The sequence below is a fragment of the Vanellus vanellus genome (assembly GCF_965231255.1).
Source record: "Vanellus vanellus genome assembly, chromosome: 5".
In the NCBI taxonomy this organism is placed as follows: domain Eukaryota; kingdom Metazoa; phylum Chordata; class Aves; order Charadriiformes; family Charadriidae; genus Vanellus; species Vanellus vanellus.
This window is the reverse complement of record NC_138910.1, coordinates 77,270,772-77,285,892: the sequence shown is the minus strand read 5'-3', so window position 1 is coordinate 77,285,892 and position 15,121 is coordinate 77,270,772. Positions and strand designations below refer to the sequence as shown.

Here is a 15,121-nt window from a genome sequence, read left to right as displayed (position 1 = left end):
AAACAACGTATTGTAGTCTGTAGGTGGTCCCATACAGTTGCGGTGTAGGGCCGTATTGCGTTACTGAGCTGATCGTGGCCAAGGGGGGCCACTGACTTCGGTCCCGAGGATCAGGTTTGCTGCTTCTTGATAGCCCTGTGCAAATCGTTCTTTTTTTTTTTTTTTTTTTTTAACCATGCTGATAAAACAATGACTATGTCTGATGTAGAAACAATAAGAAAATACTACAAGACTCACGGGAGGTCCAGCATCGTGGCTTTAGTGTAGCACATTTGTTTTTCCAAAGCTCTGTGAAAATGTTTCCTTGCCCTTTAGGATTTTCTTTGTCCTGGAACAATATTTGCAAGCACAGATTTAAACTATAACTTGGGATTAATAGTAATTGGACAAGGGGTTTAGATTTAGCGAGCTACTTTCACTCTTGGTACAATAAAAAATTGAAAAACCTTTGAAGTGAAGATACGAAATTGGCCATGTCTGCGTTCCAGTTTTGTTTTGTTCCTTTCACGAGTTCATATATCTAATAAATGGATCTTCTGCATGAGCAGCTTAGCATTTACTTCCAAAGACAATGAACAATAACTAAATTCATATCTGGTCTTTGTCAGACATTATTACAAATTATGAGAGCCAGACAGAAGTTTATTACCTTAGTGGTGTTCTCTTTCACAAATTAGGTTCTTGGAACATCCAGCTAGCTCAATACCGTAGATCCATTCATCACAATTAGACTGCTGCGCTGGCAAAGTTCAGTCCCGCCAACTTAATTGACTCCGGGTGTACGCCAGGGGTCTCGGCTGAGGACAACTCCAGGCCGGTGGAGAGCACCACTGCACCTGCTTGTCACAGGAGGCGCAAACAAGGACACTCTCATTTGCTCTCTGAAGAATTCGCTGCTCTCCCTCCCCAGGTAGGATACAGGCAGTAGCAGGATACTTTATTCATCAAGCAAAGGAGACGGTAAGCATGACTTCAGATTTTAGCTGGGGCTGATGTACCTTTTTAAGCGATCTTCTGGAGTCCAGCCAACCAGGCTCCTGCCTGGGGTACTTCTGCCGAGTGCCTGCCTTTATATAGGATGAATCGGAGGGTACGGATTGAGCTTAGTCTAGGACCTCACTTGAAGAGGTGCCCATCCTCACGCGTAGGGTCACGCTCACTGACTTTCCTCCTTCCCGACTCAGCTGCACGTTGCCGCGTAAGCTTGAGAAGTCACACAGTCAGGTTTTTTTGCTTCGGTCTCCTCGGTTGCAGGAAGAGAATGGCTCTCAAGAGTTTATTATTGTTGTGATTAAGAGGAAATTAACTTTACATATCTTTTGGGTGCTTTGCTGTGTCACAGCCAGACTGCTGACCCCTGGAGGGACTGAGGCTGTGATAGCTGGGGCTAAATCTGTCTCGATTCTTTTTTTTATCAGCACCATATTTTACGTGCCCCTTTGTGATGCGTAGACCAAGCTTTGATCTGCGTATAATCTCAAAGTGTGCTTTTCGTGCCAAGTGTTTTTATTGCAAAGCTCGTGCGCTGAAATGCCTTTTAGAAGTTGGCACTTGGAGAAGTCAGTCGTTAGGTTATTGTCTGCAAAATCAGCGTGCGTGGAAGAAGCACGGGGATTAGACAGACTTATTTTCTCCTCACTGTGAGGACATGCTTAAAGGCTGCCATCTGAGATGTCCCTTCAGGCTCGGAGGACACTCTAGAGGTTACGTCTTCCTTTTCTGCTCCTATTCTTGGGGTTTATTTTTTTGGAAAGTCTATCACCTCTTGCTCAGCCCAAACTCCATGAGTGGCTTTGGGTCAAAAAAGATTCAGGGCTGGACCATCTATTTCGGCTGTGTAGTACGTAGCGCACGCGCTCAGTCTCCTTCAGCAGGAGGGTTCAGTCATGTTCGCACTCAAAGCTCCGGCTTCCAGGACCTTTCTGCAGTATGTTTCCTCTCTTGCTTTTGGTTTAGACACAAAGTTTATAAAGCTCTTTCTCTTGTGAGCACTAGTTTTCCCCCTTTCCTCAAACGTCCCCTTTTGTATTGTAAGGTCCGGGTGAATGGCTCCCCTTTTGCCTTTCTGACACATGGGAGCATAATCCAAAGAATTTTTTGTAGTCGTCTTTGGAAAATGGGCCAAAATAATAGAAGAGAAAAATGATAATGGAAAGCATGTGCCCAGTGGAGGCAGAGGAGACGGCAGCAGTAACACCATGATTTGTAGCAGCCCGTCACAGAATCATAGAATGGTTTGGGTTGGAAGGGACCTTGAAGATCACCCAGTTCCACCCCCCTGCCATGGGCAGGGACACCTCCCACCAGCCCAGGTTGCTCCAAGCCCCATCCAGCCTGGCCTTGAACACCTCCAGGGATGGGGCAATGAGAAATTCCTAATTGTGAAAGTCACTAATTGAGAAATCAGCAACACCTACAGTGTCAGTGAAATGTTTTTATACCGCGCCGAGTGCCCAGGAACCACCAGGCAGGCAGGGAAGGGCCGTGGGTGAACGCACTGACGGCACTGGGGGAGCAGTTGGCTTTTCGGGTGGATGAGCCCTGTCACCAGCCCTGCCCTCGGTGGCCCTGTGCTGTGTCCAGCAGTAATTCACAGGGAGTTTGGAGTCGTTGGTAACTGTAGCTTGGAAACACAGCAAGCTGCCTAATTTTTGCTGTTTCAGATTAAGCTGAGCATTTCGGCAGTGGTTAGGGGAAGGTTTGTTGTGTTTTCCCCATCAGCTTATCCCCTGCGTATCTCAGTAGGCTGACGCCTTGCCGCCCCATCTGCCACCCAAATACTAAGTCCCAGAAAACAACGGGGGAAAGTTTGTGGTGCAGATACAATTTACTGACTCGTTTTTCCGTTTCACTGACATTTGAGATCGTTGACTTTTTCCCCAAATTGTCTGTACACTGTCCCATTGAAACACACTTGCCTCTAGAGGGAAAGGGAGCTGAAAGGTTCTCAACTGTTTAACATGTACCATTAATGGGTACCAGGGAAAAGTCCGTGCCAGCAAGGGTTTTTTGGGGGCTCGGATGTGGGTTTTTTTTTTAGTTGTCTACATACGGGGGACTGCTCTGCATCCTTGCCTGAAAGAACTAGACAGGTCTGGGATTAGAATCTGCAGCTGTAGGGAATTTAGGTGTTTTGTGTCTGCTCCTTAAGGTTGTATTTGGACTGTGGGGTGTTTGTGGTGGAGCTGAGCAGCTCCAGACCTCCTCTGTGAAGTGCATTTTAACGAAACTTTAGACTGAACATTAGGAAAGACTTTTTCACAGAAAGAGTGGTCGGGCATTGGGATAGACTGCCCAGGGAGGTGGTTGAGTCACCATCCCTGGATGTGTTTAAGAGACGTTTAGATGTGGTGTTGGGGGATATGGTGTAGGGGAGAACTTTGTAGAGTAGGGTAGACGGTTGGACTCGATGATCCCAAGGGTCTCTTCCAACCTAGACAATTCTATGATTCGATGATTCTATGAAACAGCAGAGAAGCATTGCGGCACAAACCCAGGCAGGTAGAGAACGGCTTGTGACCAGTTGTTGTCCCCACGATGCCTGCAAATCGGCTAAACCAAACAGGAATTGTAAGGAGATGGCCATGAAGAACACTTGAGTAAGCGCCGTAGTATGGGCATCTTGAGCACCACTAACGAACGGGGCCGGTAGCCTCGTGGGTGTCGGGGAGGAGCTGGCCACACATCTGTGCCGCTCCAGCGTTTCTTGCAGCAATAGAGACCAAATTCATCTCAGAACCACTCACGTGTTTTACAATTCATTGTTTTCACTCGATGTGTTGCAGTAAATAATGGTCAGCGGACTATCGCACTTCTGGCTTGCTAAGCGTCTTGTTAAGGCATCGCCGTAATTTTCTACATTAGATACAGGTTCTAAGATTTGTTCGTTAGTCTTCCTAAACATACAGCGCGTGATTCCTTAACGTGCTGCTGAGCTATCACAGCGTCACTCGGGGTACGGGGGACTCACATGTGGCCAGTGGCATGACTAAAACTATAGTTCCTAAAGTTATTTTATTATGAATCCATGAAGGCTTTTGCGGTTTGGTGGGTAATTTTGATGTTTGGGGAGCTTCGTGTGACACGCTAAATACGCTCTTGCTTATTCCAATGTGACAGAAGTGAACGGACAGGAATAGATATGCAGAGGATGCTCAGGCCGCATCCGTCACCCGCATCCCAGTGTGGATAGCGTGGCAATGGTAACGGCGGAGCGGCCAGTTGATAGCACCTATCTGAAAACGGGCTCACCGTTTAGTCATTGAAGGGGAAAGGCCGCGCAACTTAAATCCCTGGGAAACTTGTCCCTATAGATAGGATATTGTGTGGTGCGTGTTTCCTGCTTTCGGTGGGGCAGCTTTTATAGGAGCTTTGCATCTCGTCGGCTATTTTTTGTTGTTGCTCTTAACCCTCTGCCCCAGGCTCCGCTAAATAGACAACCTCATTAAAAGAGAAATAGCGAGAGTAAAGCAGTGACTTTCTCGTGCCATCTAACTCACATATTTGACATGATTGCTGGACCCTCCAAGTACTTAATTGATTGACTTAATTGATTTAGTGGCACTGGAGGCTACAGCATGGAAATAAAGGGGCGAGATGAGGATAAGGGGTGAAAAAATTTATGATAGGTGCCGAGCAGCCTGAGGGAAATTAGAAATGCTACAGATCTCAGAGGCAGCTAAATCAATTCAGTGTGATGCACGGGGAGCAGCCGGGGGGAAGAGGAGAAGCGGGGGGATAGAATGGAGAAAAGGAGAGAAAATAACGGCTAGGGGGAGAGACCGGAGCAAACTGAAGGGGAAGAAGGAAGAGAGCAGCCTTGGGGGAGGGTGGGTATTTTGGACTTCTTTAACACCATGAAAAAACTTTCTAATGAATAAGTAAAGTATGACATCGTGTTTAAAAAGAAGGACTCGAGCATCGTGGGACTGTCTTATTTATCCAGTTTGAGACTTTATCTGCGCTTGCATTTAAAATCCTCGGCGTTTGCAACAGTGACTAAAGTCACAGGAGACCTAAAATAATTTGGAGGCTACGTACAGTAGATTTTTTTAACAACAGAAGCTTAAATGTTAAATTGCTTTCTAATCTGTGCAATATTTAATTGACTGTATTGAACCATAATACAAATTAAGTCTTCTCTATAATTTGTTCTGTCGTACTGCAGCCCTCCAAACCAATTTGATACCTCGCTTACGAATTGGTAAATGGCTCGTGGCAGCGCTCGGCAAAGATACAGGAAAACCATCGAATAGCGTGTGATGGAATCCATCAGCATGGGCATACAGGGCTGTCATAAACACCCCTGAGTTATGAAATACTCCTTTTATGTGCTTCTGACGCACTAGAGGGAGGATTAAGTCAGGGTAAAACCGTGAATGTATTGAAAAAATAACCAAAAGAACCAGAGAAGAGGCTGGGGAGAGAGGGGCAGATCAGCTTGTGAATAATAGCGGTTGAGCACTGACCAGCAGCGCTGCTGTGAGCAATTTTATACGGCTTTTGTTTCATTTCCTTCCGGGCCTGTTCGTATCGAGTATCGAGGGGTTGGCTACATGTGAGCAGTTACAAACCGAGGGGTAAAGATGACGTTTCGATCGGTCGGTCTCGTTTTACGAGACAGATTAATCGATGCGAATGCACCAGACGCGAACCTCATCAAAACAGGCAAAGCCGGCGTATTTGCGGATCGCCTCCATTGTAAGTCTCTGCTGGGCGGCGGGGTGAGATGGCCTTCCTCCGCCCGCTCTCCCTTCTCCTGTCCCTTCTCTAGCGCACGTCTCGCCGCCGGGAGGGGGGGTTTGGGGTGCCGGGCAGGCTGCCTCCCGAAAACGAAGGTTTGCGAAGAGGATGCAGTTCTGATCTTGCATTCCAGGGTGGCAAATCTCTACCGACCGCAGCGGGAGTCTCATTTCTGCTTTACGAGGAGCAAAGAATCAGGCGCTCATTAAATAACGTTTGCAATGAAGTATTGGGATATGTAGAGAGGGTGCGTTAGATGAATCGAGGGCTGTGAAAATGCAAGTTCACGCGAGTGTTTCTATCTGCATTTGAGTGCAGATGTGCGTATGCGACACTGCATTTCATGTGTAGGTTCCAACTCAGTATCCCTCAAACAAATGAAAAAAAACGCTCCATACATTAAAACGTGTAAAAGGATAATGTTGCAGTCACCTTTACTTAATTTGTACATCTATTGATACAGTATGTAAAATATCGTAACCATTAAAAATGTAACGATTTTCGAACGGTTAATGAGGGTTCCCAAATAAATTGGAGCGTCTCCATCTGCTGTCTTACATTGTGGGTGATACTTTGCCATGGTAGAATGATCCTCAGATTTAATTCCGTGAGGAAGGAATCTGATCGCAGTTTAATTTCAGTGCAGAATGCTGCCTTGCAATCAATAAAGCAATGTCAAAGAACTTTGATTTAATAGGAGGCAGAGATAACGTTCCCTGTCATATGCAGAATAGAGAGATGGGAACATTTCATTTCATTGTAACAGATAGCGTGCAACTTGGTTTTCAGAAAAACCTAATAAATCAATATCCCTCCATTATCTAAGTAAGATCCCGTCATTAATTTTAAACGCTTAACACGTTGGGAGTGTCTGAAGCGCACCTTCAGCGTAGCCAGGTTCAGCCTGAAGTCAATGGCAACGCTTCCATTTTCCTACGAGCGAGCAGTCTTGATTTTGGGAAGTTAGGAGTCATTTAGCACGAAATGAAAAGGAAACGCTTCCAGTCTTTTGCTGTATATGTACTGATCTGTCTCATGCCTGCTGCCTCCCCTTTTAAACTTCAGTCCGTGTTCCTCTGAAGTCTCGTTGCTTGTCACCTGCCCCGCACCACGCGCTCAGCCTTTTCTCTTCTACGCACACGCATCCTCTCCGCTTTTGAATTTTAAATTTAAAAAAAAAAAAAAAAAAAAAAAAATCTAAAAATAACTGGTTGTTTAGAGATTGCCTGGATACCACGCTGGTTTTCGAAATGTGCTTTTCTCCAAACCAGCAGGAATCTGGACCTCAAAAGAATTCTTTGTGAGGCTGTGCCCGCTCTCAGAAATAGCGTTATCCCTCGCTGATACAAGAGCAGGTCAATCTACCAGAAGGCAGAAATTCACGCTAATAGATTGTTTTAGATAAACTTTTCAAGGACGTTATTCTAAGTATTAATTGTTAAGTATTAGTTTGGTAATAAAATACTATTTAGGCCGAAGCGGGAGTGATGCTGGCGCTCTGAGATGTGCTTAGAGGAGTCTCCGATTCCTGTCCTGCTCAGGGGAGAGTTTTACTCATACATTTAAAACAAAATCGAGTCTTTTTATTATTACAATTAACCAAAGTGGGATTTAAAATAAAATGTGAACTTCCGCATTTAGCATTCATTTCAAGTTGGATTATTGCATTTCCATGAATTTTCTGGGAAGAAAAAAGAAAAAATACATTTTGGGAGTTCTGTTACTGCTTTAAATGAAATCTCGCTTGCTGGCTGACGCCGAGCGTTGCAGAGATAAGGCAAGTCTGAGAGAAATTGGGTATCTCTGCTCCAGCTCTGCAGCCCCGTCTGTCCTCAGGCTTGCCCGGTATGAAGCCACAGGTAGCTGCTGCCGCTTCTTTTACACCCCTAAAAACAGTGACTCTGCACCTAGGATGCTGCGTAGGTAGTAACTAGGTAACATGGTATTTTCTATTGAATTATATCACACCAAAAGATACCAAGAAAAAGGTTCTGTTGAAGTCAAAGTATTAAAGCAAATCAAGTTTGGCTAGATTTTGAAAAGAGACTAGGCTTTAAAAGTTCCGATATTAATTTGTGTTGATACTAGGTTATATTTGGTTTAATTCCGTATGTGTATTGAGATCCAGGTAAAGCACTGATGAAAGAGAAATTATAAAGTTTTTTAATGGAACATTTTGATGGATATTTCCTACCGTGGTTTTGTTGTTTTGTTTTGTTTTTTGTTTTTTTAATAGCTACTACAGCACCACCATGCAGTTCATGAAATTTCATACATCGCAAAGGATATCACAGACCATCGAGCGTTTGGATACGTATGTGGAAAGGAGGGAAATCATAGATTTGTGGCAATAAAAACAGCCCAGGCAGTAAGTATCAGATCGCTGTCGTTTTCTACAGTGTAACTCAATGGAAAAGCCGTGTTCGTAAGAAGCTGTCCAAGAGGCCAATCCTGCATTGTTTGTGACTGTGCCACACTTGTCACAAGGGTCTGCTTATGTGTTCGTGAATGGCAAATTAATGAAACCAGCTTGGGGAGAAAGGAATGTATTTCACCATTCCTGATTTTTCAATATGTATTTTTGTTATAATTAATTATTGTTTTCCTTTCTAACTAAACTAGACTGAGTACAGATAAGTTTGCGTTTATTCCTATACGCTTTTAAACAGAAAGCGATAGATACCAAATAGCTACTTTGCGTATAGTCTACCGTATTTCCATTGTATGAGAAACCACTAATAAATATGCCTTTATATTCATATATATGCCTTTTGTGTTCATAATGCCTTTCGTCTTAATAATTATAATGATCATTAATTCGCAAAGGTAGGTAGTTTGATCGAAATTACCCCGAGCCCGGATGCTAAGGTAGAAATTAACTCTGTATGAAGTTCTCCCTAACTGTGGAGATCCTATAACTGCTCTAGCAGCAGGACGGGATAGGAGGGGTGTATTTTCCCATATAGAAACTTTCCTTCCTGTTTTTGCTTCCATAGGCTGAACCTGTAATTCTGGACTTGCGAGACCTGTTTCAGCTCATCTATGAACTGAAACAAAGGGAAGAAATGGAAAAAAAGGCACAAAAGGACAAGCAGTGTGAACAAGCGGTATACCAGGTACACGCATAAGCTTAGACTACTGCCAAGGAAAGTATGGTTTGGAGTATCCCCCCAAAGTTGCTCCAAAGAGGCACTGAGCATCCTCAGCATTTCTTAACAGCAATGGGTTTGAACGGTGCTAGCTTCAAACGGACAGACACGAACCCAAGAGCCATCGTGAGCTCAGAAGTAGGATTAAACAGTGATGAAAGCCATCACTTGGGGTGTGATGAACACGTCTAGCAGCTGGAAATGATCTATTCATTTCCCATGTAGTATTTCTTCTAAATCGGGAGGAAAACTTTAATGAAGGTCAGTGTGTTGTAAGTCAGGTTTTTAACAGTGTCTAGTACTTTAGGGAAGATGCACTATACTTCTGAATGTGTGTTTTTGAATCCAATCAAATAAGGCGCAGATTGTTAAACTCGGATGAAACTCGAATAAAGTTACTTTGTACAATAATGTGACTTTATCTGTATACTAAGGAAAGAAAACTTTATACTTACCTGCTCATTTTGCTTATTTCTTTGCTGTCCTTTAATTTCTGAATACAGTTCTTTTATCTCTACTGTTTATGTTCTTTGCTTTTACTGCCTGTCCTCTTACTTTGCTGTAGACAATTTTGGAAGAAGATGTAGAAGATCCTGTATACCAGGTAATTTCTGAAGCTGTACGGCCTTGGAGTTTCAGAAATAACTAGATATATGTTATCTTCGAGCACCTCCAAAACCTTTAACAAGATGTTTTGAAATTTACTGAGATGGGTCTTCTGAGAAAATTGTAAGATTTTTACAGAAAGTAGCATGTTTAGAGATGGGGCTGTAAGTAATAGCACGAGATGTCTGATAGAAATGCTAGGTTAAATATTTCCTTAAATATTTCCTAAAATGTGGCTTGTGAGTCCCGATTTTAAGTGTCCGAATGAGATTTGTCATCATTTTTTAATATAAACTCTAGCAGAAGGGGAGTTACTTTGAGAATAAGGAAGGTGACGTCTCGTCCTGATAGGAATAAATCGACATTTTGGTTTTGGCTTCTATGGGGCCAGAATTTAATTCAGAGGGTGAATATTTGGAAAAAAACCAGCAGTTGAATTGATGTTGTAACACACTCCCTTGTTGGTGGCATTTGGGCTATGATTTAATAATAGATCTGAAATTTAAGTCTTGTTTCATCCAAGCGAAATGTCTGGGAGCAAAGATGATTATCAGAAATATGTCAATATATTCATGTCTGATACCCTGCTGAGTGTGAAGCAGAAAAAGATGCAATTTCGTTCTCATGTTTTTGTGCTGAAACAAAATAACACGATACTTTACGTTGGTTATTTTTTCCTGGAGTTTCTGTGTTCTTCCGCTTAGGCCTGTCAGTGGGAGGCACGCTCAAAGAAGCTGATTCGACCGTTAGCGAATATTGAACAGTGCCTGAGGTGCAGCAAGAAAGATGATAAGAATTAGGGTGCCCTAAATTACTATTCAGCTTTTATAATGTCAGGAGTTTTATTTTGTGCTCTTCGCAATCGAGCCAGAACCTGAAAATGAGAAGTGTCGTGACAGCCTTCTGCCGTGTGGCCTGTTACGTGGGCACCAGCCCGTTGTCCCACTTCGGCTTTCGCTTTTTTATTCATAAAAAATAATAAACATATGTGGGAATAATCGCCATTATGTAAAAGAGGCAAAATTCACGTTGACTTCAGAAAATTAATATTGGGCCACAGGCGGTCTCCCTAGCGAGAAAGAATTAGGAAGTTGCTGTAATGATCATTAGAGGAGATTTAGGTCTGTTCGTTGCCGGTTTATGAAATATGAAAGACCCTCGCTCTGCGCTTTCCGACAAGCCGCTTGTCCTGCTGCCGGCCTGTACTTTGAACTTGTTTCTTTAATGCCTGCCTATGTTTTTACGTGGAATTCCAAATCGCCTTTTTCCCTTCTGTTTCATCTTTGACTTTTCCTCTCTGGCGGCTGGTGTAATAGTACATTGTGTTTGAGGCTGGACACGAGCCGATCCGTGAGCCTGAAACGGAGGAAAACATTTATCAGGTATAAAATCGCTACCTTCGGTGTTTTCATTGCAACGCTTGCAAGCATTTAGTAAAGTACATTTCATACGTAGTTCACTTTTGTTAGTTTTCATTCATCACAAAACCGTCTGGCATTTCATTCTGGTGACATAACGTGAATAATCCGCCCGGTCTCCGTGTGATTTTGCTGTTGTTTTGTCATTTCAGCTTCTGCAGATTTTATTAACTTTGTCAGCTTACGAAGGGTCTTAAACTTTTGAGTACACCACGTAAGGTGCTAAATACCGGATTTTTATTTTTTTTTCCTGTTAATTTTTTGAAACTTTTTACGCCTATTCTAAGAAATGGATACCGAAATCTCATGGAGGACAGACCATTCACGCAATTCTTAGAAAGATATTTGGATGGCAGTGCTCTTCTTTCTGGCTAACCAAGGGAATAACTGAGCCTGTGAGCTCCCGGTGGATATCCCCCAGACCGGGGAAAATCTTTTCGGAGTGCGCATGTTATGTTAGAGCCCGAGCTTGCATTCTTCACGCTGACAAAAAATTGCATTGAAAGCAATATAAAATAATCTTTTGTCATTCAATTTATCCTCAAGGGATCGGTACAGGGTTTATTAAAATATAATGTAATTCATTTTGTATCACACACTAGAGGCAAATCTGGAGATAGACAGAAATCTCTGTGTGCTGTAAGGAAATTGTGATTTGAGGAAATCATTTAGTATGGAGTGGAAGGAGATGCAAGCAGTGATTAAGCATTTCATCCAGCTGTAGTAGAGGTTGATCTGCTAATAGGAAAAGCTTTTTTAAGGTAGGAGCAGGGATAGAACGAGAAAAAAAAGGGAAAGGTATTTTTTTAAGTAATAGTAAAGGTAGGAAGATAATAGAAAAAAAAATGAAAGGGTAGAGTAGCTGTAAGCCAAAATAGAAAGAAGCTAAGTAGGAAAGGGAAATGCAAGTTAAACATTAGAAAATAACCATCTCGGACCCCATCGCAGGGTCATTAAGATAAGATTCATTTAAGCTGTCTCTGTTAATTTCCTGGCACCACACCACGCACACGAGAATCGGCATCTTTTCTGCATCTGTAGACCAGGACATGCAGAGCTCTCCAGGTGAGAGTATGCCTAAGGTGGGAGATTTCCCACCGCGTAGTGTTGAAGGTTTGAGTATTTTCAGGACAGCAGTCTCTTAATAAACGACCACTCTGGTTGTCAGTTTTGCGCTAGAAACAAAATTCTTACAACTGCTGCGTTGAGACGAGAAATTTCTGGTTGTTGTTCCTCAAAGTGCAGAGCTTTTAGTGATGTCGTAGAGAAATACCCCTGGAAGCAAGAAAAATAGTGTTGTCACTCCCACTGTTTGGAGATCTCAGAGCAAACTGGTGGGTAGGGAAGAAGTAGGAACTGTGTTCTGCGGAATGGCCTGAAGAACAGGAGGACTCTTTGGACAGCTTCTTTTTCTTAAAATGGAAACAGAAGGTGATAAGCAGATGGTGAGGTCTTGCCTCATCTCGAGGTACTGCTGTTACTGTCCTGTAAGTCAGCAGAGAATTGCTCAAGGCTTCGTTGGACGGTATCTGGACATGGAGAAGTGTTTCCTCCCATGGTGGTGCACAGAAGATACCTGTCATTAATACACCACACTCTCGGTATATGCAGTCTAGCAATGTCATTGCCTGTATTTACTACGGGCGCTACTTGGAATACGGCAAATGACTGGGGAGCTGGCAGTCGTCTTCTGCTATCTGTTGTAATTGACAGATGCTGAAGTATCGCTACCGTAGCCTTGCCCAGAGCTGCGAGCTCCCGAGTTCCCGAGGCCTTCGTGAGGTCTTGGCTTGCCGTTAAATCTGGGTTCCCGCGGCTCAGATCTTATGCTCAGATCGCTGGCAAAATCGTTTCTCGTGTGAGATCTTGAGGATCTCAGAACCATCCAGGCTACGATTAAAAATTAAATTAGAAAATGTCCCCTTTTCTTTTTTGTGTGTGGTGAGGTCTTTTCAGTTTGATGCACATGGGTGCCAGCTTTTATTATTTACTACAAAGCCTTCCGCGTACTACGTTTTGGTATACGTGTCTGCTCAGTAACCTCGTGCATTCTTGCTTCAGTCTCACCAAATCTTTCTTCTGGTGCTGCTCTAGTTTTTCAACCAAGAGCTGGTATGCGAAGAGCTCACTTCTCCCTTGGTTGGAAAAGGTTCCTACCCAGTGGGTAACTGGAGATGGAAGATACGTGCCAAAAGAGACAATTTCTATTTCTAACATAGTAGAGGTCACAATTTTCTTTTTAAGCGTTCTTTCTCCGTCTGTCACCTTTCTTTGATGCATTACCCCAAAGACTGTCTGTCTCTGTCTCCTCTTCTAATATTGTCTGTCTGTCTAAGTTGCTCTGTGTTAGTTATGCAAGGATTTGATCACCGAGCGTGTACCGACCCTCTCACCTAGTGTCAGATTTCTTAATAGCATCTCTTTTCCTGCCTGTTGTTTTAGTGAGGTGGGGATGGGATTTTGCTAGGGGGTTTCGTATTGTGTATCAAGCAGCACCGGTCTCCATGGAGCGGCGAGTTCTGCTCCATCAGGAGTTGACAGTCTGAGATGGGAGTTTCTGAGTTGCGGTGTTGCTGTAAGATGCAAGTACGTCAAAATGGTCCAGAGCCTGTCACAGAGCCAGAGCTGTCAGCAGCACTAGTGCTGGTACCCCTTTGCTGATATTGCTAATCAACGGAAAAACAGGAGAAATCCCTTGCAGACCCCCAGTCTAAGTAGCGATGCGAAAACCCGTGATGATAGACGGCCAGTAAAGGCAACAGGGAGACAGGCGGTATCGAGGTGGGAGAGAAGAACGTCTTTCAGAAAAGTTTCTCTGTCTTGGTATTAGAAGTCAGAAGCTTTTCTGTGATGTAATTACAAGCTGGAGAAAGAGAAGGGGGATGGATCGTGCAGGGAAAGGCTCGTTCCATAATGAGCTGTGGGTAGGAGTGTGCAAACTGGGGTGACTTTATGGAGAAGTTGACGGATGGGGAAACTTTCCAGAGAGAAAAGAAAAATATGTGCTGCTGATAGTTTGTAATTAGTTTATCTTACCACGTTTGTCCTCTTTTTATGAAGGCTAAACTTTCCAGTGACTTACTAACTACGCCGTTCTTGCTTTCTGCTCTTGCACTGACACTTCAGCGTCTGTAAAAAGAGAGCACTTTGTTTGCATGAAATTCAGCTGTTCCACTCTCACCAGTTTCACGTTATCTAATGTCATAGGTGGTTTTAGTGGAAGAAGACAATTCATTGAGAAACCCAAGGCATTCCCAGGATAGGAATAGATCTCTTAAAAAGCTTGTTCGTTTTCCATGAGGGTTCTACACTCATGCTTTTGAAGAACTTCTGCCTTGTGCACCAAGTTTAAGACTTTCCATGAAAACTTTGACATTTAAACGTGGGCCAGAGAATGTTTGAACAATAGAAAGAGGTTTTGATATAGTGTACAGCATAAGAAACGATAGCACACCTCAGTGAATAAGTAACATTCCTTCTGTTTCCCCTAAACCAAACCTACTCTCATATCAGAACTCTCAGATACTTATTGTCTTAGAAAACAAAAACATAACCACTTCATTGCCATAGTATAGCTGCAGTATTATTTCTCCTGTTAACCCGTGAGGATGCATTAATGTCTGAAATGTGACCTTCTTACGCTGAACGCCCTTGTGCAGTGGAAAAGTAGCCCTGATTTACTTAGAGCATTCGTGTCCGTTTAGTGCATGTTTTTACTGTTCTTTTTGCCCGTGTCATTTACAATAGAGGTTCGGTGCTTTTAGGAAGGAAAAGAAATGCAATCACAAATGATAAATAAGCAAACCAGCAGTCCTTAGGCAAGCAAAGCCCAGTATTAACGAAGCAACTGAATTTACATGAGCAGGTTATAAATGCCCAAGGGGTAAATCATGACTGTTGACTTGAGTAAAGACTCGCCCAAAGTTTTTTTTTTTTAAGTGCGTCATCCCCTGTCCGTGCGAGGCTGCTGGCTTCAGCTCCCTGGCTGCGTCAGACCCCGAGAGGCCGTTATTTCCTTAGTAAAATTGCAGAATTGTAACCAAACATCGCTTAGAGCAGCCGCAGGGCCCCTTCACTACAGGGCTACGTTATGACTGGACTTGACTTAGATTATTAAATGAATCGGAAGGAAGAAATCTAACGCCATAGGCCAAACTTCTCTTTGCCCCAGAACGGCAGCTCTACTCTGGATCTCTGCCGTGGAGG

General features: G+C 43.3%; 1 protein-coding gene across 4 annotated transcripts in view; it reads left to right on the top strand.

Moving 5' to 3' along the window:
- The window catches only part of DAB1 (DAB adaptor protein 1), a gene marked incomplete at both ends in the record, with an annotated part of 124,128 nt that overhangs the window by 76,695 nt on the left and 32,312 nt on the right, over positions 1-15,121 (top strand). For 3 of the 4 annotated variants that reach the window (XM_082483801.1, XM_082483803.1, XM_082483802.1), the window contains 4 exons: positions 7,979-8,110; positions 8,739-8,858; positions 9,457-9,495; positions 10,814-10,879. In XM_082483801.1, the coding sequence (XP_082339927.1) occupies positions 7,979-8,110; positions 8,739-8,858; positions 9,457-9,495; positions 10,814-10,879 (357 nt within the window). The remainder of the gene's footprint in view (positions 1-7,978; positions 8,111-8,738; positions 8,859-9,456; positions 9,496-10,813; positions 10,880-15,121) is intronic. The other variant, XM_082483804.1, reaches the window with a different exon arrangement.